This window comes from Panicum virgatum, chromosome 1N (genome assembly GCF_016808335.1).
Source record: "Panicum virgatum strain AP13 chromosome 1N, P.virgatum_v5, whole genome shotgun sequence".
Classification (NCBI taxonomy): domain Eukaryota; kingdom Viridiplantae; phylum Streptophyta; class Magnoliopsida; order Poales; family Poaceae; genus Panicum; species Panicum virgatum.
The window spans coordinates 58,625,075-58,645,741 of NC_053145.1; the positions used below are offsets into that span (position 1 = coordinate 58,625,075).

At 41.8% G+C, this 20,667-nt stretch overlaps 2 protein-coding genes across 5 annotated transcripts; one reads left to right on the forward strand and one right to left on the reverse strand.

Moving 5' to 3' along the window:
• Window positions 1-1,930: 1,930 nt before the first annotated feature.
• LOC120657036 (clustered mitochondria protein-like) lies at window positions 1,931-15,737 on the reverse strand. 4 transcript variants are annotated; one of them, XM_039935282.1, is made up of 29 exons: window positions 15,453-15,737; window positions 14,921-15,153; window positions 14,381-14,442; window positions 14,112-14,301; window positions 13,902-14,033; window positions 13,655-13,811; window positions 12,714-12,907; window positions 12,527-12,628; window positions 11,962-12,097; window positions 11,751-11,879; window positions 10,280-10,640; window positions 9,997-10,101; window positions 8,977-9,095; window positions 8,549-8,657; window positions 8,362-8,451; window positions 7,952-8,086; window positions 7,697-7,867; window positions 7,533-7,619; window positions 6,996-7,127; window positions 6,731-6,880; window positions 6,587-6,655; window positions 6,223-6,381; window positions 6,064-6,120; window positions 5,946-5,986; window positions 5,500-5,619; window positions 4,827-5,136; window positions 4,643-4,750; window positions 2,954-3,019; window positions 1,931-2,708 (listed from the first exon to the last, which is right to left on the reverse strand). In XM_039935282.1, exons 2-29 carry the CDS (start codon window positions 15,144-15,146, stop codon window positions 2,238-2,240), a joined length of 4,188 nt encoding a protein of 1,395 aa, XP_039791216.1. In that variant the 5' UTR covers window positions 15,147-15,153; window positions 15,453-15,737; the 3' UTR covers window positions 1,931-2,237. The 4 variants fall into 4 exon arrangements, with proteins under 4 accessions (XP_039791216.1, XP_039791215.1, XP_039791217.1 ...); XM_039935281.1 differs by having other exon boundaries at window positions 14,381-14,445; window positions 15,453-15,605; XM_039935283.1 differs by having other exon boundaries at window positions 1,933-2,708; window positions 14,921-15,150; window positions 15,453-15,618.
• Window positions 15,738-18,019: 2,282 nt separating this feature from the next.
• Window positions 18,020-20,638, forward strand: LOC120657039. Its single transcript, XM_039935285.1, has 7 exons — window positions 18,020-18,403; window positions 18,678-18,851; window positions 19,034-19,126; window positions 19,243-19,311; window positions 19,479-19,685; window positions 19,997-20,122; window positions 20,247-20,638. Exons 1-7 carry the CDS (start codon window positions 18,161-18,163, stop codon window positions 20,397-20,399), a joined length of 1,065 nt encoding a protein of 354 aa, XP_039791219.1. The 5' UTR covers window positions 18,020-18,160; the 3' UTR covers window positions 20,400-20,638.
• The last annotated feature ends 29 nt before the right edge of the window (window positions 20,639-20,667 follow it).

Sequence of the window (20,667 nt, forward strand, 5' to 3'; positions counted from 1 at the left end):
CATTGAGATAATTTTATTTTTTATTTTTTATTTTTTTAAAAAAATAAAAAATATTCTATCTTTTTCCGCAACCAACATTTTCTCCTCACGCAATGTCCTCTTTGTTCTCCCTCTCGCGCTATCCTCTTCAGAACGGACGGATATGAAAGGTTGGATGAATCATACTGCCTGTATACTGTTTGGAGTTTGGTCAAACCTTTCACGATCACTATCTGGCAGATCCAGCTTGTTTACTGCTTTACCAATTTTCTCCAGAACTTGGTAGGAGCCAAAGTACTTCATGACCAATTTAGGAAATAGCCCATTCACCAGAGAAGATTGTGCATATGGTTGCAGCTTGAGCAGTGCAGAATCCTCTACTTTAAAAGTAGATTGCTTTCGGGTGTGGCTATTTTACGGTCAACCGTACGGAGGAGCTCCGTACGGTCGATTTTCCGACCGTTCGTTTTTTTCCTTTTTTAGTAAGTTTTTTGTCGTTTTCTGATTTCACAAAAAAATTTCAAGAAAAAAATTTTGAGAAAAAAAGACAGAAAATTTTGACGAGAAAAATTTTAGAGAAAAAAATTTGAGAAAAAAAATTTAAGATGGAAAATCAAAGAAAAAATTGGAGAGCAGAAATTTTTTTGAAAAAAAAATTAGAAAACAGGGAACCTTCAAGAGAAAAAAATTTTGCAGTGGAAAAATTTTTCAAAAAATTTTTACGACAAAAAAAACTCAAACCTGGGGAGCTCCGCCGCGCCTCCCCCGCCGGCGCCGCGCCTCCCCGCCGCCGCTGGCCCGCCCCGCAGCGCCTCCCGCCTCTGGCAACCCGGCTTCCTAGCCAGTGGCGAGCGCGCCGCCCCACCCACCGCCACTCCATCCCGTTGCGGGCCCGCCACCGCCCCACCGCTCCGTCCCGAGGCTGGCTCGCCGCCGTTCCGACCCGATTCCGCCTCCGCCTAGCCGCGCCGCCGCCCTAGCGTCGCGGGTGGGAGCTCCCGCCGCCTCGCTCCACAACCGTCTCGATCCGCCGCCGCCTCGCTCCGCCGCGGCTTCGCTCCGCCTCCCGCCTCGCTCCGCCGGCACCGCTCCTGAAGGTCGCCCCCCAGGATTCGGATCCAGATCCGGGGAAGAAAGAAAAAAAGGAGAAGAGAGAAGAGGGGAAGGAAAAGAGGAACAGAGAGAGCGTGGTGGTCAGGAGGGTGAAGCGATAAATCAGTAGACGTGGAGTCCACCATGTTGGTCAGTTCGACCGTAAGTTTCGAAACTTAGGGTCACCCGTAAGCTCAGCATTGGGATTGCTTTCTCTTCTTGTCTGCGTAGAATTTCATTCAAGTTTGAGCCTTAACCCAACTGCAACTCTCTACAGCCACAAATTCAGTTACTATAGGTTCAGTACCCTGTTAAATGGTAACAAGCTGCATCTACTGTTTATCTTCTTCCTCTCATCCGTTCTCTATCGTGGGCGTGCTTAAGGACTTGTTCGATTATATAGAATTTATTCCAAACCAGGAATTATCAGTATAACAAGAAATTCATGATAGGTAAAATAAGGCAAAGATTTATTTCGAGCCGAAAACTATTGTAACAAAACAGACTTATAATAGGTGCAATAAGAGATCTAAAATTAATTCTACATAACCAAACAACGCCTAACTGCAATGCCATGCTCCACCACCTCCACCCCTGCCACCAACAGCCTTAACGAACGCCTCCCCTCCGCCGCCTTGCCTGCCTCCCCTTATTTCCTTTTTAAAGCTCGAAACATACCAAAGGCAACCCACCACCTCTAACCCCGGCTGCCACCCAACCCTGATCCGTGCAGAAACAGCTTGTCGCCTGAAATGCCACAAAAGTTCAGGCAATAATACTTTTATTTCACTAAGTGCTGGATTTGCACACGCAATATGGGGCTGCAAATTCACAGCGCACATTAAACACACGCACTAGGTAGAAACTAGGAAATTTAATGACATTTTCTCCCTTAAATGGGGTAAGAAAACCTTGCACAAAAGGTTAATCCTAAGTACGGAGTGTGCATCGACTAAAAATTTATTAGTTACACCGATTAGCCATTACATCAGTAGTGTATAAATGATGAAACAATTGTATTGTTTCTCGTAATGATTATTGAAGAACCCCGCCAAAAATAAATAAACTCTATGCCACCATGTGGACGTGACAATCCCTATGGAAGTAAAAACCGAAATCACCCTAGAAGCTCAAAACTGTTACAGAAAAAATAACATCTCTAGCCCCTATGACTTCTGCTTTGACTTCTGCTTCTTCAACTCCAATGTGGTTCCCAATCCGACCGGCGTGTTGCCAGTTGACTTGACAGATGGCCCGTTCGTATCTGCAGCCTTAGCTTCCGAAGCATTTCCGTTTTGAGCAGGTCCATTTGTCGCCTGCCCTTCTGATGCTGATTGCTGAGCGTTAGCAGTGGCAGAGGTGGAAGACGCTGCAGCAACTGAGTTGATAACTTTGAGAATATGAGCTAGTTCATCAGATGCACTGTTTGAACCAGGCCCATTGCGCACATTGAGGCCTCTTGCAGCAGCTTTCTTCCTGGCCTCCGCAGTTGCTCGAGCAGCTCGCTCATCAACCCCTCTAAGTCGAGGTACACCTTCTCCCACAACTGCAGCATTAAGTGACCTGTTGACATTTGCTGATCCATCACCTGATTGGATCGCAGCAGCCTTCATTGCTTGTAAAAGTGCAGGATTTGCCTGCAGAAGATAAATGTAAGAATTCAATGCCTCAATAAATCAAAACATTAGATATGATATCCGCATCCAGTAATACTTAAAAAAAACTTGTGAAGCGAGATAATATACAAAAACCAAAAGTAGCATACATGCACGGTAAAACAGTACTAACATAACAGTCCAAGTTCTGTAAGGCAAATGGATCAAGGCAATAAAGCCGGATGAATATCAACAGGCATAGAAGGAATGTTGCAATTTGAGCTTACCTTCAAGAAATTAATAGCATTATCAGATGCATTGGTTCCCTGGCCCTTTTGCTTCTGGGCGTTAACCTGTGCAAACATTAAAATATTGGTCATGCAAGAATATCAAAGGTCTACAAATCATAAGACAATAAACAATGCATTTTTTCTGGAATGACTTTGCAGCACCGGGATCACTTATCGGTGACAACAAAGCTTATATAACTAAGCCTAGATGATTATTAAAGTGTATTCGGTGTTTGTAAACTTCAGTTTTCCAGAAACAGCTGGGGGAGGAATCACAAACACTGCAACTTTTGATGTTCAGTTTTTCAGATTGGTTTTCTATTTGCACCAAATGCACCAAGGTTCCTAAGAGGAAATCACAGGTAACAATAACTTCCACGAGCAGTTCTGTCACAAAACAAGACAACAGAAAATCACCAGTAAACAACCCACAGCATCTGAAATGTACATGCACCGAAATCAAGCAAGACACACTTGCTCTCACTGCACTAAAGTGCTCACTGTGGCCCACATCTTGAGCTGCTTGGAACTCCGATGCACACGCACATTCTCACCGCAGCCAGATGTGACACTTCTAGGCTTAGGGTTAATATATCAGGACTGGAGTGCCAAAGGGTGTGGGAGATGAGTGGGTCAAGGTGGAGCGGAGCTTGGGATTTCAAGGGCTGAAAAGTGAAAACTTTTAGCTGGTGAGAGTGATGGGCCAAGGTAGCGATAGAACCAGAGTAAGCTGTGGTTTTCACAGTAGTGCTTGGGACACCCAATGTTCAAAAAGGCGCTAGGCGCTATCTAGGCGGTGACCCACCGCCTAGAGCCTAAGCGGGATTAGGCGGGACTAGGCGTTTCAAGGCGTTTTTCTAGGCGGTGCCATATACATACATATATCTTGCAATAGACATCATATATCTCTTAAAGAAAAGAAAAAGAGAGAACCAGTAAATCTTGAGTCGAAAAGAAAGCCCAAAAACCCATCAAACCAGCCCAAAACCAGCCCAACGGCCCACCTCCCACCTTTATCTCCTCACTCCCGTTCCCGACGCCTCACTCGACCGCCGCCGCCCCTGCCTCCTCCGCCAGACCGCCACCGCACACCCGCCCCTGCCTCCTCCCCGCCGCGCTCCCGCCCCTGCCTCCTCCGCCGGTCCCCTGCCTCCTCCCCTCCTCCGCCAGCACCCGTCCCCTGCCTCCTCCTCCGCCGCCGCCGCCGCCGCCTGTCCCCTGCTTCCTCCTCCTCCACCGGCGCCCATCCCCTGCTTCCTCCGCCGCGCCCATCCCTGCCTCCGCCTGCCGCCTCCTGGCCACGCCGGCGGCCCACCTCCTCCCGGCGGCGCCTATCCTCCGCCTACCCCCCTAGGCGAGGCGACACCCCTCCGCCTAGCGCATAAGCGCGCCTGGGCGAGCGCCTAGTAGCGCCTTTTTGAACACTGGGGACACCAAACTCCAAACAGAACAGAACATGGAACCAACCAATCACCGAGCAACGAGAAAGCAGATCAGTTCAGTGGTTGGCTGGGTTCAGTTGTTCTGTGTCAATGTAATTATGCCCAGCCCACAATATAAAATATATACTAAACAATTCAGCAAAAATCACAACCTATCGTTCTTGTAAACATAATTTGCAATACATCCATTGAAATATTCTGAAAAGTAGATTGCTAGGTAATCATACGATTCCAGAAACTATACCTGCTCTTCTCGATGCTTAAATGTATTCAACCAATTTTCTGAGTCCTTAGTCCGCGAGTCATTTTCCCCTAATTGTTTTGCCAGTATATCATATGTCTTCTTCTCATGCTGTAACAAAAACCCAACATGTTAGATTGACAGTTTCTAATAACAATTATTGTCAATGTTTTATGTAAGAATTAACCTGAATTGAAAGCTTGTATAAGCTCATACAGCTGAATGCAATGGCAAGAGCATGATAGCAAACAGCTGTTTGAACATGGTCAGGACCAAGAAGCCGCTCATTCTTCATAAGTGCTTCTTGAAGATACCTAAGAGCGGTATTCATATTACTGGCATCCTGATACATCATTGCAACATTTATGAGGGTTGCTGCAACATCCGGGTGATCAGGACCTGATGCCAAACTAAGAAGCAGCAGTGTGCGGGACATATGTCGCAGTGCAAGTTCAGTTTGGTTGAGCCCGTGATAGAATAAAGCCATGTTACCATAACTGCAAAATAAAGCAAAAAAATATGGGTAAAAAAGATAGGCTTTCCAATAAAAGATAATAAAATGCATGTGAGAAATAAAAGAATAAATAACATTGTATTTTTGTTCAATCAACATTAAAAATGTAAAATCAAAGACATACACTAACACTAATTTTGTTTAATTCCGATATGACCAACTCGCTCAGCAGCTAATCTACACATTCAAATTTCCTAGCAGAAGTACATTTTTCAGAACAAAATAGAATTTTTTTATGAAATTCCAATTTGTTTTCCGAAGACAACATCAAGTTCGTGTGAGATCGAAAGACAATATCAAAATCTAGAGGCAATAAAATTAAAAAGAATAAAAAAGCAGCACATGCCTGTGGGCTGTGTCCGGATGATCAAGACCAAGACATCGCTCGTTTATGATGAGTTCTCTATGTTGCTGCACAATTGCTCCAGCTGTATCACCAGCATGGTACAAAACCATAGCAAGGTACCTATAACAAAAAAGAGAACAAAGTTTTAGGGTTTGAATCTTAATGTATAGGACAATAAGAGCAAATTGCGGGAACTGCTCTACTCCGGAACATATTTCACACGTCATTAATTGAACATCATATCCCTGATGTATCGGTCCTCTTACATACATGCACATAGCATTTCATATAGGTAAAAACAGTATTCATGAGAGTGGCATATAGCACAATATACAAAACGCAGTAGGTAGCGTAACATATCCATTAGATAGTTGAAGTTCTAATGATGTGTGCCTTATGAAACAATACCAGTACAATAGTCATGAATCAAGAAGTTAGCACATTACCTGCAACAGTTTGCAGCATCCTTGTGCATGGGACCAGTTATCTGTAATTTCAAAGGTCAAGTTAAATACTGGATGTTCCGCAAGCAGACCATGTCATATAAATAGCTTATGTGTGTACCTGTTGAAGCAGTGAGAAGGCTTCAGAAAACAATGCATAGGCTTCATTCAGGGTTCCCTGAAATGCTCAAATGCATTAATGACGATTCCACAGATGATGAGTAAACAATAACAAACCAAGGTCGTTTTGGCTAAAAGCTCAAAACCACAACAGGTATACCTCGGCCATCCTGACTTTCCCTGCTTCCATAAGATTCTTTGCATCGGTACAAGTCGGAACCGAATGCTTGACAACTGGTTGGAGATTTAATATATCTAAGGCTTCAAATGGAGTTGAAGCATCCAGATTGTATTTGCGGGCTGCAATAGTTATCCCTACCTGTTAAACATAGAGTGACAGAAATTAGTGGATGCACAAACAGTGACATGTGTTAATCTCTCAATGGACCTTCTACATGCAGGTCACTATTTAGTAAAATTACGCACAGGGAAGGTCCATGAATGCCCAAGCTACTTCAATGTGTCAGCTAGTAGAATAATAATGCTACAAACAGAAGTACCACGCAAGGCAGAATGGTACTAACCTTTTGGCAAAGATTGCGGAGAACAGATACCCTTTTGGCCGAAAGTCTCGCATCATCTGGCACTTCAAACTAAAGAAATGAAAACCATCAACATTAGTGTGTTCTTCAAATAGAGAAGTTTAAGGCCTGAAAGAAATGAAATACCTGATATTTAGATTTTGCGAATTCCTTAATATTAGACCAAATTCCATCAGATTTTAGATGGGAATATGTTGATAAGCCCTTTCTTGAAGCAGCAGTATTGTTTAGTTTCTGGCCCTTTGTAGACTTTTGAGTTTGGCTACTTTCATGACCCTGAACATAAAATATAAAATTATGAAGTTTATAGTTACAATACAAGCAAAAATATCTGCTAGTGATATATCGAGACTCAACAGTAGGGTTCGCTGCCACGCTTGGGATTACATACCTTCTGAGTTTTTGACTGGGCATTGCCATGGCTTCCTTTGGTGGAAGCACCCGAAACTTTCCCAACAAAGCAGTTCAAAAAATGAGCGATAGCTGGTCCAATATCATGATCTGCGCTTTGCCTCAATATTTCCTTGAGTTACAGAAAAACAATTGGGTTAGCAAAATGATGTGAACTGAATGGATTGGTACATGACTAACTATTTCATAACACAATTATGTGAACTGAATAGATTGGTACAACAATCGAATGCATCTTGCGTTCAGCACAAAAACTAAGCATGTTATTACAGGATTAAGATCCCAATAATTTGATGTATGGCAGTCAGAAAACAATACATTTTATAATAATTTTACACATTCCTAGGTTTACAAAAAGATGTGGTCCCAATTCATACTCTCTACCTTATTTTCTACAGATTGGAACCACAGTTTAGCTTTCATATAACACATAAGGGAGAACCTTGTCATGCAACCGACAAGTCCCACCATAAAGATACAAACTCAGAAGATAGTATGACCGAGAAAAATATACTACCTTGATCACATGCTTTGCAGACCTAACTATTATCTCGGCAGAAAACAAATCCCATAAATGTGGTAAATGTTTGATCATGCCTGCAATCTGAGACAAGAATTATATTATGAACAGAATAGATGAAATATAATGTCAATTTCAGCTAGATCAGTTTGGAGACTCACTTTGCCCAGATACCTAACATTTATCCCATGGAGATGCAGTGCATCGGTTAAAGTTTGTCCATCCATAGGGGAGATATCAAGGGAGCAAAGATCCTGAACAAACTTTGGGATCACTATTTCCAAAAGATATGTACCAGCCCGTTTTACCAACTCTTCATCTGCAGCAATTTCCTAATATAATAGTAAACAGTAGAATGCTATCAAATTGGTACAAGGATATTTCACAAAGAGTAGTTCTGATTTTTGAAGACCAACCTCTGGACTGCCAGCAAGCTTGTACTCTGTAAACACATTAGGATTGAAAAGGATCTCGGCATTTGAGTTGCTGTTTTCCTCAAGTGTAGGAGCAGAGCTTTCTTCAGACTTGTCATCTCCTTCAACAGAGGAAGCCTGAAATGATGGGAAGAACTTTCCATCTTAGAAATGGGGGAAAAAATAACCCTGTTTCAATCTTATTATCTACTTAGTCACTTCGGCCTATGTGTGCACAAACTAATCATGAGGGGTAAAACTGCAACGTTTGTAATGCACCACTGGGGGGGGGGGGGGACCATGCATGCAGAACTGGGGGACATATGAATGCCACAAAATAACGTCAGCAGCTTATTTAAGTATAATGCTTCTGAGCAAACAGCAAGAACACCAAGCTTGATATCAGCACAAACCTTTGCGTCAGAAGTACTCGCAACTTGGTCACCGGATTCTTCCGAAGCATCTGGAACTTTCTGCCTAGTGGATTGTTTGGTCGATTCGGCCTGCCCAAATATAAATAAAATACAATTATAAATTTCCACAAATTAAACCATGCAACAGCTTGACAAATAAGGTTAAAAGAGCATGCGATGAGCTGACCTCAACAAATGAGGCTACAAGTTCAGGTCTCAACACACAGAAGCGGTGCTCTTGTCCCATGTAGTTAGAATCTCGTGGGGTCACTCTCATCAAATCTAAAATGTAATGCCTACATGAAGGAAACATCCAAACAATTTTGATAAATATATTGATAGGAGTACAAGGGCTCAGGCTATTAGTGTAAAAGGAAAAATGAGCTCACAAGAAAAACAAAAAAATAGAAACTGTATTTGGGAATGTTTGCAGTCCACATAATGTTTACAGGATTGCCAGAACCCAGCAACACAGTTAAACATGCTCCTTGCGTTGGTACAAAATTGCAAGACCACTTAAAAGTGCTGAGCCTTTCAAGCATTGAAAACCAAAATGTAAAAAGTGGAATTGCTTATTTAAAGAGACTAGTGTTTTGACTTCAATAATAAAATTACCTGTCGTCACTACCAACAATGCCCTTACATTCGACTGTAGCAGCTAACTTTACAGGATTGCCGGAACCATCTAAAACCACATGCTCTTTCAAATGGAGCCGCTTTGCAGCCTCGACCACCTAAAGCAGCAATAGCAAAAATATAATTAAGTTGCTCTGAAGGACAAGGACGATAAAAAAGCTAAAAAGTACTTCCTTTGTCCCAAAAAGACTGTTGTTTTAGCTTTTAAAATTTGTCCCATAAAGAGTGTTTGTTTAGCTTGTAGTAAGATCCATCTAATTAAAGCAATGTCAAGTGTCAAGAAAAAAATGTATAGAAAAGCAAATAGAGCAATCAAATGCTTAGCAGATTCTACTTTTCTAGTTCCAATGCATATGCATTTATTGAGGATTTTCAATCACAATTGCTATAGTAATTAGGGGCAACAAGGTCATTTCTTAGGATGAGTAATGTGTCTGAAATTTTCTAAAAGAACAGTCTTTTTGGGACGGAGGGAGTATAAGCATAGGTTTGGGTTAAAATATGTTGAATGAAATAACTATTGCCAAAAGCTGAGTTTACTGGCACACAGCATAGAATACATATGTGACATACCATAATCGAGTGTGATCATTGGAATTTTCGTATACTCACTAATGAAATTCTGTAAAAACCTTCAACAGAAATATGCAAAGATACCAGACAAAACCTAGCGTGTAAAGACTCCAAAACTAGACAGAAATATCGGTCTATCTATGCATCACGGGTGCACCAACCACAAGTTTGAAACACACAAATAGCAATCCAGTAAGCAATACTTAGTATAGCATGCAAAATTTAGCTGCACTGCCGGTACTTAAGTAAACCAACTCTTATCAATAATCAGAATACTTGTCATTGCAACATTACTTAACATATATTTGAACTGGACTAGATGTCTCACACTAGAAAAAACTATTGAGTCCCCTGGTAAAGAAAATAAGAATGACTTCAGCCTTGTCTCAACCAAGAAAAATTTTCCACTCTTGTATTAAAACTTACCTTTGAATGGAAAGATTCATTCCAAGATATCTTCTTGCCATTATCAACAGAACCATACAAAAGTGAATCAGACTTGTCTCCTTGAAGAATACCAGGAATGATACTCTAGAAGTCCAGAACAATTGGGAAAGAAACATTAGTAGAAGCTTAGCTACCATGTATGACATCTTAAAAAAATATATTAAAATGTTACAAGCGAAAGAACAAATGACAGAGTCCATGATCAAAGCAGCAAAATATTCTAAAACTGCTATATACCAAAAAAAAAATTTACTACACAGACCTGAGCTACAACCCTGTGACCTCTGTAATCAATTATTGCCATGGCAAGATTGTAAAGGCCAGAAATATCAGCTTCTTGATAAGCCTTAGTTCCTTTTAAGTCATTGTTTGCAGAAGCATAGGTCGCCTGCTCACTATCTGCAATTTGTGCTTCTGCAGATGCATCCGAACTATTGTCTGAAATGCTGTTGGATACTTCAGTGGATTCAGAATGGTTCATATCACGCTTAGCCTCCACGCCCGAGGAAGAAACTTTAGTGCTTCTGGTGGCTCCATTTTGGCAGTCTGGCTTCCAGTCCTTTGGAATATGTTCGTAGTCAGAGTCAACAGCAAAACTGAAGAAAATGTTGTTATGAACATACCTGAAACATTAAAAAAATAGGGGTAAGATGGAAATGAAAGTAAAACTTAGTAAGTAACTCAAATAAGAGTTAATCCAGCATATATACATCGGAACAAGGTGATAATGGTTTTGTTCCCACCACAATCCACGTTATCATCATCATAAATGAAACAAGCTCAACATTACAGTGGTACCAAATCCCATAGCAAAACATGTAAAATATTTCACAAAGCTAGAACAATAGCACAAATAACAATAAACTCATTGATGTATATGTAAAAGAGATGTGGTAAAAAATGAACTTTGATTGGTAGTCTGCACATGCCTCTCATGCCTTAAAAGGTAAAATAATAGAATAATGTGTACCTTGAGAACTAAAAATTAATTTTAGCACATATAAACTGAGAAATGTTAATTGTTAAAACAAAATCTAGGAACGATAGTCTGTCATTAACTTAAAAAGATATAAGCACAGTAGTTAAAAAGAAGTTGGTGACATTTGGATGTTAGATTTAAATGACTTCCCAATCGAACAGCCAAATTAAGTATCCATGATGTACCTAGCTACATGTCTCTACTACTTCAAACACTCCAGTTGGTGGTGCCATCACCACCCCTCTGCTCCTAAACCTCCGGTTACTTGCCCAATCTTTCCCGAGACTAATTATTGGGAATTTCTTGTCTCATTTCATTTGCATACAGCAGCAGGCAGCAGCAATATATATGTTTTATCATTTATTACATTATTCTCACATTAACTATGTTAACAGATGTAACTGTTTAATTTGTGTGCTGTTGCAATGGGAACCCATATAACTCTTTTCAAAGTAATGGTTACCCAATTGCAAATCAAGAGTTTCCCTGAAACACTTGTTTTTGTCTGCCATTAAGCTCTTGGAAGATTAAACAGTTGGAGAATGTGTCAGTATTTGGGGTATATCCAAAACCTCCACACATCCAAACATCATGTATAAAAAAATATACTGCCAACAACGGAATATAACTTTACCACTCCAATACAGCAAATAACCTTTTGATGTCAGGCAAGCTGATTAAGGCAGAAAGCAGGTACATAGGTGCTATAAGAAGCATTATGCTAATAGAGTTGAAGGGTGTTATATTTACTCACATATGAAAACATTCTGGATCAGTTGGATTAATTGGGGGTATGCATCTATTAATGACACCAACTGCCCCTTTGACTGCAGCATCCACAAAATCACATGTTACTTTGTAAAGAGCTCTACCACGCAATATCCTGCAATTGGCATAAAAAATGAGTTGCTACCGGTATAAACCAGACAATCCATAAAGGGCAATAGTTACTATAACTAAAGAACCTTTCTTGAGGATTGCCATGAGGAAACTCCCGACAGGACTGCAATTCTTCATTCCAGTCTCTCTGCATGCCAATCAGTTCAGTGCCATATGATAACACCACAGACTCTTCAGCCCTGGCAGCATCCCTTCTATGCTCTGTTACACAAAAGGAATTTGGAGCGCCTTCAGATCTCATGCATAGCAGATTACTTATATCAAGAAATCTATATCAATCAATATCAACTTCATTAAAAAGGAACTAGAGTCTAGAAGGATAAGAGGTTCCAAGAAAAAGCAGGGACAAGCTGAAAAGGAATCAGTACGGCAGCAATGCCTATGTAGTTTATGGCAGGCATTTGGCAACATGGTACTTGAACTTTTCGTATACTCTTAGCTGAAGTATGCATAAGGCTATCTGGCCAATTTCTTGCCACAGAAGTGTGAAAAGAAAAGGTAACCTTGGGCAAGAATATAACACAGTTAAGCCATACCAGCACAAAAGCACCCAAATATATAGTATTGAATGGTTGTTTTAGAGTTGTAATTAATAACACGATCAACAAGGAATTCTGCAGACAAAATTACCTGTCACAGGATGAGCACCTAACCAAGAAGTCACTGGAAGCAACGACTGAACATTCTCAAATGGATGAGCCGATGCCCTGCGATCCAATACTTCACGAAAACCTTCAACAGATTTGTCCAATTGTCAGCAGGGACACAGTGCAGTAAGACCAACACCTTACGGAAAAAATCTAGATTAATAGCAAACCTTTCTTAAACTTGGCACTGATTTTCTGTAGTAGGCCTACAAGAGTGCTGGCCTCCAGGCTTTGTTTGGTAGGTTTTGGGTCCAATATACTTCCATCGCTACAGTTCACGTAAAAAGATTTGGAGCTTCCTGTAATGCAGTATTTGTTTCCTTCTAATGTGACAACATCAATATAAATGAGATCTCCATGTAGCCTGAGCAGACCATCAGCAAGTGTTAATTCAAAGAGTACACCAAGTCGAGGGTGATAAGATTGTGACAATGTTACAGGCGCTGAGGTTTTAAGACCATTACACATACATACGTCTATATTAGCAAGAAAAACCTACATCCTCAAATATGGAATACAGAGAACAACAAAACTCTATATTATCGAGAACTGCAACATCAAAGTTTAAAGAAAAACGAAAAAAAAAGTGAAGCACTCTAGCCCAAGTATAGGCAAAGCAATACAGTCTAAGGTACAATAAGAAACATTTAGCCTCACGCATCGAGTTCGCAAAACTTAAGTAAACTCTATGTAGTATGCTTCACCCTTTGAGTTAACACAATTTTAAAGCACGGGCAGATAAGTTAAAGATTGACTATTTAAACTCATCAAGCACTCCAAGATTATGGAAAACAGAAAGGATAGAGCACTAAATTACTAGCTATAATCCATTGCAAATGTAACCATTTTTTATACAAAAAATATAATTGTACTCTTTCTGTGTTCTTCAAAAAGGGCTAACCTTTTAGAACATATATATGGTTTGATAACAACACGGTTACATTGAAAGTGAGAGGATCAGATCATATATTTACTGATTATAACTGAAATGGGGTAGTAAGTAGTCCTTGCATCAGGGCAATTATGAAGCCTAGCTAACTGATTTTTATAACAATGGGGCTAAAAAGATAATCAGGATAACAATGACAACAATGCCAGAAGTCAGAATTACCTCCGGTAACTTGGTGGAGGATTGAAAGACGAAAAAACAATGCTTTCAACACATTTTATTTCTGCTGGTGCAGATGCCAATAAATTAGTGAGAGCACCAGCACTATCCTCCATAAAATTTAAACCATCAAGTTCCTGAATAACAGTTTTCTCAGAACCTGCTCAAGTAGAATTAGTGATAAACATTACAAGGGACAAACACCAAACATGGAAAATATACAGACTGAAAAACAAGGGAGCTGATGTACCTGCAGATTTCCCCTGGGCAGATTCCTGCTGCAGTGCTAAGGATGTGGATAGAGAAACATGAAGACTTGAGAGAGATAGTAGCTCCCTCACACGTCGGAGATGCGACCTAATAGACCTCTCATCATATATTCCTGAAAGAAGATCTAATTCAGCTCCATGAAATCAACACTGATGGAAAAATAGAGAAGAAACTGAAACATGTTACAAACCAGCAACCATCTCCAATGAACAGCCACCAGAAGTTATATCTGCAATTTCAGATATTTCATTGTAGTCCTCTAACTGATGAGTTGAACCATCTTTAGAATGCAAGATTAAATCGTAGCATGTATAGAAGCAAGTTTCAGGAGCATCCAAGAGGAATTGTTTGACATCAATGACAGAATCTCCTGGGCTTAGCTGTTAATAATAGCATAACATGAAATACATTGAACTAGTAAAGAAATTAGAGGAACAAAGGACAATTTTTTTACAGTACCTGCAGCTCGAGCTTTTCGCCTGATTGTGTCCTGACAGGAACCGGATATAGATGGAGTTCTCCTGCTTCAGAAAACATGCTTCCTTGTAAGCATATTTGCAGAAATTTTCCATTCCAAAAGCATGAAAGCAAGAAATTCAAAGCAAAAACAACACATGCATAATGCTAAAATTCGATTGATAAAAGTTCACACAATTCATCAATTGAAGTGTGTGATCTAATGATGATGACGGCTCTAACAGTGATAGGCCAGAAAATTTTTATGATATTATATTAGTGCCAGATACTTCTTTCTACTATTTTCAATAATTTATACATCCAGAATCATTATTGTAGGCACAGCCATGTGAAGCATCGCAGCAGCACAAAACACGACACTCATTTAGTATAGCTGCAGTCCAATCACATAATCATTAAAACAAAAATATTTGGGCCACCTGTAAAGATGTACCCATTCAGTGTTACAAGTTACAACACAACTACTGTATGTCACTGTAAGTCAGTATCATCAGTGAATCAGTAAACGAGCAATGGCCTCACCTTCAGTTGGCTTTTTCCCTGGCTGTGCAGCAACTGGAGCATCCCCGTCCGTTTTCTCGGCATCAGCCACGCCGCCCTCCGCGGCAGGGGGGTCGCATACTTCCCCGTTCTCTGGATTAATCACTTCGGCGCCGTCAGCCACCGGCACCTCGGGCTCGGCCGAAACGGACTGACCCGCGCCTTGCGCTTTCCCCTTGTTCTTCCCACCCTTGGACTTCCCCGCCATATTCCTGCTGAATCCAGAAACCAACACCAGCAAATTGCAAATCTAATGAGTCAAAAAAAAACAATTTTCACCGCTGAACAAACACCACGGCTCTCTAAAGCGCCCGGGGAACATCGCCAGCTCCACTAAACCCCCAACGGACCAAGCCCCGGCCGAGCGCACGATCCGCAGCAAGATCAAAACCCTAAACCCTTCCCCACCAATCGAGACCCCTCGGGCTCCGCGGGACGCCCGAAGGGGACGGATTCGATCGAATTAACATGCAACTAAGCCGGATTCAGGTGGTCGTTGGGGAGCGATAGTGACCTGCCGCCGCCGCCGCCGGCGGCGCGGAAGCTTCGGCTCCGCGAAGATGAGAGGCGGCGAGAAGGCAGGGCGCTCAGGGAATGATTGGGCGAGGGGCTGTTTGGGTAAAGCGGGAGGAGGGAGGCTGCTGCCCTCGCCGGCCGCTCCTTTATATGGGTGGGCGGCCACTCCTAATCCGCCCGTGGGCGCTGGCCTCTTGGGGACTTGGGGCTCTGGGTGAGGCGCTCGGGTCGCGTAGGTGGCTTCCTCCTCGCTCTCTTTTTTCTGCTCAGAGCTGTGCAGTGCGCACGCTCGACGCCACGGCGGTGATATTTCTGGCGTCCGGTGGCTGATGGGCTTGTAGGGGTAATTTGGGTATTTTCTTCAAAACAGCGTGGGATTTGGGGGCCTGTTAGGGTTTGCCAGGGGGTTTAGCGGCTCTAAAGACACTGGCGAACGCTGACTAATGATCGGAATCTTTACTTCCGCAAATGTCAAGTAACTCTTGGCTTCTTCTATGTTTGCGTTTGTAATCTCATGTCACGCGTGAGCGCAATGTTTGTTTTTTTGAGTCTTGACGTCATTCTACGTCATTTGCAAGCTGAGAAACACAATCGTCATACTGTCATAGTTTTTTTACATGATAGCATAGGCACTACATCAAAACTTGCAAGTAAAACCTTTAGTTTGAAAAAAAAACACGCGCTCGAGTTTACGCGTGACGAGATTGATTTTTTTTACAAACTAACTAGTTACTTTCATCTTTCTACTAAATTAGTGTCGTGTCTCTACTCTAATATTTAGCAAAGTTCAAGTAATTTAAGGATAAATATAGTGTTCGGAAAATTAATAGTGTGTTGTGGTTATAAACATTTTGAAATGCCAAACTTTTTGTAAAACATAGATGGACCCAGCATATCATCGGCGTACCACCACGTATATTTTGGTACATAATGAAGAGAACTTGTGCAAATAGGAGAAACAGGAGAAGAGATAAATTGAGAGGCTAAGAATAATAATGGATCGTGGATGTGAAAGGAACACTACCAATGGATTATTACGCAATAGTTGATCTCTGGAATCCAAAATAAGCTCTGTCACTTGTCTTGCGTGGAACCATTAGAAAATTGCGGCGTGCTCGTGTAATGTTTCATCGACCGTACCAGAATGTGATCTTTTAAGTTTACTATAGTTATTATAAATTTAGGTGTATGTTTGGGATGAGACCAATGCATGTGATACGTAGAGCGTGTGAACATATGTTATAGTTGCACCCTAGAAAAGGTTATCATGGCATTTAGTGTGGCTACTCCGTAGTGGCAAAAAAAAAACGTTTTTTTTTGTGTCTCCATGAGTTGCAATGCCACAAAAGTTATGGCCCATATTACTTTTAAAAAATAGGTACTTAGTTTGAGGTATCATCCCACCCTAAATGTGCTGATTTTAGAATCTACATAAAATAGAATTATTGATAATTTGACCACCTCTTGTTTCTCTACCAACATTTCAGGTTGCATTTTATTCTTTGAGGGAAAAAGGCAGGTGAATAGTGGTTCACTTATCATGCAGGTTTAATTGTTTTTTAACTCCATGATATAACCTAATGGATAATTCCGCCCTTTCAGCAAGATAAATTCTATGGTTCATTGTGAAATTGACTAATATGATTGTAAGTACTACCTATTAGTAGATACATGATAGTGCTAATTCGCACCATCGATAGTGAATATTACCTATTTATTTTTGAGTGAGAATATTTTTAATTTTAGCAAAAATCTATCGTATTTTTTCTTCGATTCAAGTAACCGTTCCAAAACTATCACATAAATGAAGTTCCAAAATATTTTTAATTTTAGCAACAAATCTATCGTATTTTTGAGTGAGAATATTTTTCTTGATGCCGGAGGCCGTGTTTAGGTCCATAAATTTTATCCTAAAACTATCACATCGAATATTTGGATACATGCACGGAGTACTAAATGAAGTCTACTTCCAAATTTTTTTACACGGATGGGTTGTAAATCGCGAGACGAATCTAATGAGTCTACTTAATTCATGATTTGCAATAGTGATGCTACAGTAACTGTTCGCTAATTATGAATTCACCATAAATTAATTAGGCTCATTAGATTCGTCTCACGATTTACAATTCATTTGTGCAAAAAGTTTTATAAATAAACTTCATTTAGTACTCCGAAATAGCAAGATTCCGTTTCAAAATTTTTACCCCTAAACATCTAAACACACCGAAGTCGGAAAGCTACTTTTGCTCCGGAGTCCGGACTCACGTCTCCAGTCGCGTGGGCTAGTGAGCCTGTTCGGCTGGTCTAGATTTGGCTTGACTTGACTTATGACGACTTATTTTCTTTCACACAATACTATTTAATCTACTAACCGAGTACTATTCATCTTACCCGCGCTTATTGTGTGTGCTGTGTGCAGGCAGCTGCGGCCCGGCCAGTCGTCAGCCCAGCCGGGATCGCGAGCATCTCTATCCAAACCGTGAAACCGGTCGCGTGCGCACCCGGTTTGCCGTTCCGGCCCCGACTCTCCCTCTCCGATCCGTTACTTGACGCATCGTGCCTCCGTTCCTCCCCGCTCCAGTCCACACTAAATCACCGCCGCTGCTGACCTTGCTTTGCCGCGCGGGTGCCCGATCCCCTCCTCGCATTTCGCTGTAGCGATTTCAAGTCGCCTCTCCCGCCCCGTGCCGCGCAGCCGCAAGCCCCATGGACCTCCCCGTCGTGGATCTCGCGCCGTTCCTCGGCGCCGCCGCCGGCGGGGAGGAGGAGGAGGTGCGCGCGATGTGCGCGACGGTGAGCGCCAGCCTGCGGGACACGGGGGCGCTGCTGGTGAAGGACCCGCGCTGCTCCGCCGCCGACAACGACCGCTTCCTCGACGTCGTCGAGCGCTACTTCGCCCGATCCGCGGAGGCCAAGCGCCTCCAGGAACGCCCCCACCTCCACTACCAGGTACCCCTTCCTACTGTTGGTTCTCTGTGTCCTAGGCAGACTCCGCATTCGGTTTGATGCGGATCGGGTGGTGAGGATTTTGGGAATTCGGAATGCTCTGAACCTTAAATTAACCCCTTTCGCAAGGATCATCACTGCTTGTGGTGAATCAAGACCACCAGCTGTGATCTCCATGACTGCAATCCGTCCTACGACCATATTGATCCATCCTAAAATTGTGCTCAATGTATGTGGCCAAAACTGAAAAACTTGTTCTGTCCCTGTTCCTGACAAGGTTGGCGTGACACCAGAAGGGGTGGAGATTCCTCGCAGCTTGGTTGACAAGGACATGCAGGAGAAGATCAGGAGTATGCCGGAGGAGTTTCAACCAGCCACCCCTAAAGGGCCAGACCCGAAATGGCGGTACATGTGGAGAGTTGGTCCTCGCCCTGCAAATACCCGCTTCAAGGTTCTGATTCCTCTATGATCTTATCTGTGTGATGTCAAAATACTTGCTTTAAGGCTGCGGTTCCTTTGTGAACTTTTATGTGTGCTGTCAAAGTCTAGAAATTGACATACCCCCATTTATCGTGGATGGTAAACTGGCAATTTGGTTGTTCCGGTTATTGAGCTGTAATTATCCTTGCTTAGGAGCTGAACTCTGAACCAGTGATCCCTGATGGATTGCCTGAGTGGAAAGAGACAATGGATTCCTGGGGTTCTAAAATGATTTCTGCAATTGAGGTACATATATGCTTATCAACTTATCTGAACAAATCCGTGTTTTCCGCATTCTATGCACACTCTACGGTGCAGCTGTATCATACATAACTTAGCTGTATATCATATGGTTTTTGTAGGTCGTTGCTGAGATGGCTGCAATTGGGTTCGGCCTGCCAAAGGATGCATTTACTTCTTTGATGAAGGAGGTACTATTCTACTTTAATTCTCTGCACTTTCTAATTCTGTTCTAATTTGTCAATCTACTTGAACTGCTCGCTCTTGAAAAACGCCAAGTCCCTTCATTGTGTTTAGTATCTACTCCATATTCCCAATAATCTGATTGCTATTGCTCAATTATTCTTGTGGACACTAGGGACCACACCTTCTCGCACCAACTGGAAGTGACCTGGAGCGTCATGGTTCTGAGGGCACTGTTTTCGCTGGGTTCCATTATGATCTTAATTTCTTGACTATACATGGCCGAAGTAGATTTCCAGGCCTGAACATCTGGTTAAGGAATGGTAAAAAGATGGAGGTGAAGGTCCCTGTTGGCTGTCTCCTCATTCAATCAGGGAAACAGGTTAGCTTTCCCACTTTTAATGAACTTATCTTCATAAATTGTTTGGGGATCAGCCTTTTCAGTTTGGTAGTATCATATTTGTTATGTTCTATCTTATGAGACTTGTTTTTGTAGTCCATGATGTTGGCATCATAGAAATCAACCCTACCTTTATACATGATTTTTTTTTCTGAAAAATCAAATTCTTCCACATAAGTGTTAAACAAGATAAAGCTGGGGTTTGTTTCTGGAATCTTTGGATGTGGCTGTCAAATAAAGAAAAGAAGCACTGCACTACTCTTCCCTTATTAGGTCTGTTTCTTTCTGCACAGCTGGAATGGCTTACTGGTGGTGAGTGTTTGGCTGGAATGCACGAGGTGGTGGTGACAAAGAGAACATTAGAGGCCATAGCATCAGCGAAGGAGCAAAATAGAAGCTTGTGGCGGGTTTCATCAACAGTAAGTTACATCGACTCCCATATTGTGTTAGTTTGATCAAGGACTTCATGACAAGTTGTTGGTAGTCAAATCCTATGCGTTTGCCATCTCATTGACTCCCCTGTTGTCTGTTTGTGTAAAACAGTTGTTCTCACACATTGCTTCAGATGCAATTCTTAAGCCGCTGGGCCACTTCGCTGAAACACCGAATGCTGCCTTGTATCCCCCAATATGCGCTGGGGATTATGTTGAACAGGAGCTTTCAGTGATTAACCTGAAAGGAAAGGATGCGTTATAGACTGTGCAGCTGACAATCCTGGATATCTTATGGCTGACAGATATCAGAATGAAAAATTAAATTGTCAAAGCTGACATTTGTGTACTGGGGGTGTGTTTCTGTTGTTCCGAATACACTGTTATGTCCTGCAAACTATGATTGATCATTCCTCTTGATAAGATAGTGGATACCCTATTATGTACCATACAGATATTACTTGTGAAGAATGAAGAAAAAATAATGTTTAACTTGCACATGAAGTGCGCCAGTGTTTATCTACCTTGCTGAT

Coding starts and splice junctions, on each gene's coding strand:
- LOC120657036 (XM_039935281.1), bottom strand. CDS start 15,146: ATGGCGGGGAAGTCCAAGGGTGGGAAGAACAAGGGGAAAGCGCAAGGC. Junction 8,658..8,976: donor ATTGTTGGTAGTGACGACAG/GTAATTTTATTA, acceptor TCCTTCATGTAG/GCATTACATTTTAGATTTGA. Junction 8,452..8,548: donor TTGTAGCCTCATTTGTTGAG/GTCAGCTCATCG, acceptor ATATTTGGGCAG/GCCGAATCGACCAAACAATC.
- LOC120657039 (XM_039935285.1), top strand. CDS start 18,161: ATGGACCTCCCCGTCGTGGATCTCGCGCCGTTCCTCGGCGCCGCCGCC. Junction 18,404..18,677: donor GCCCCCACCTCCACTACCAG/GTACCCCTTCCT, acceptor GTTCCTGACAAG/GTTGGCGTGACACCAGAAGG. Junction 19,127..19,242: donor AAATGATTTCTGCAATTGAG/GTACATATATGC, acceptor TGGTTTTTGTAG/GTCGTTGCTGAGATGGCTGC.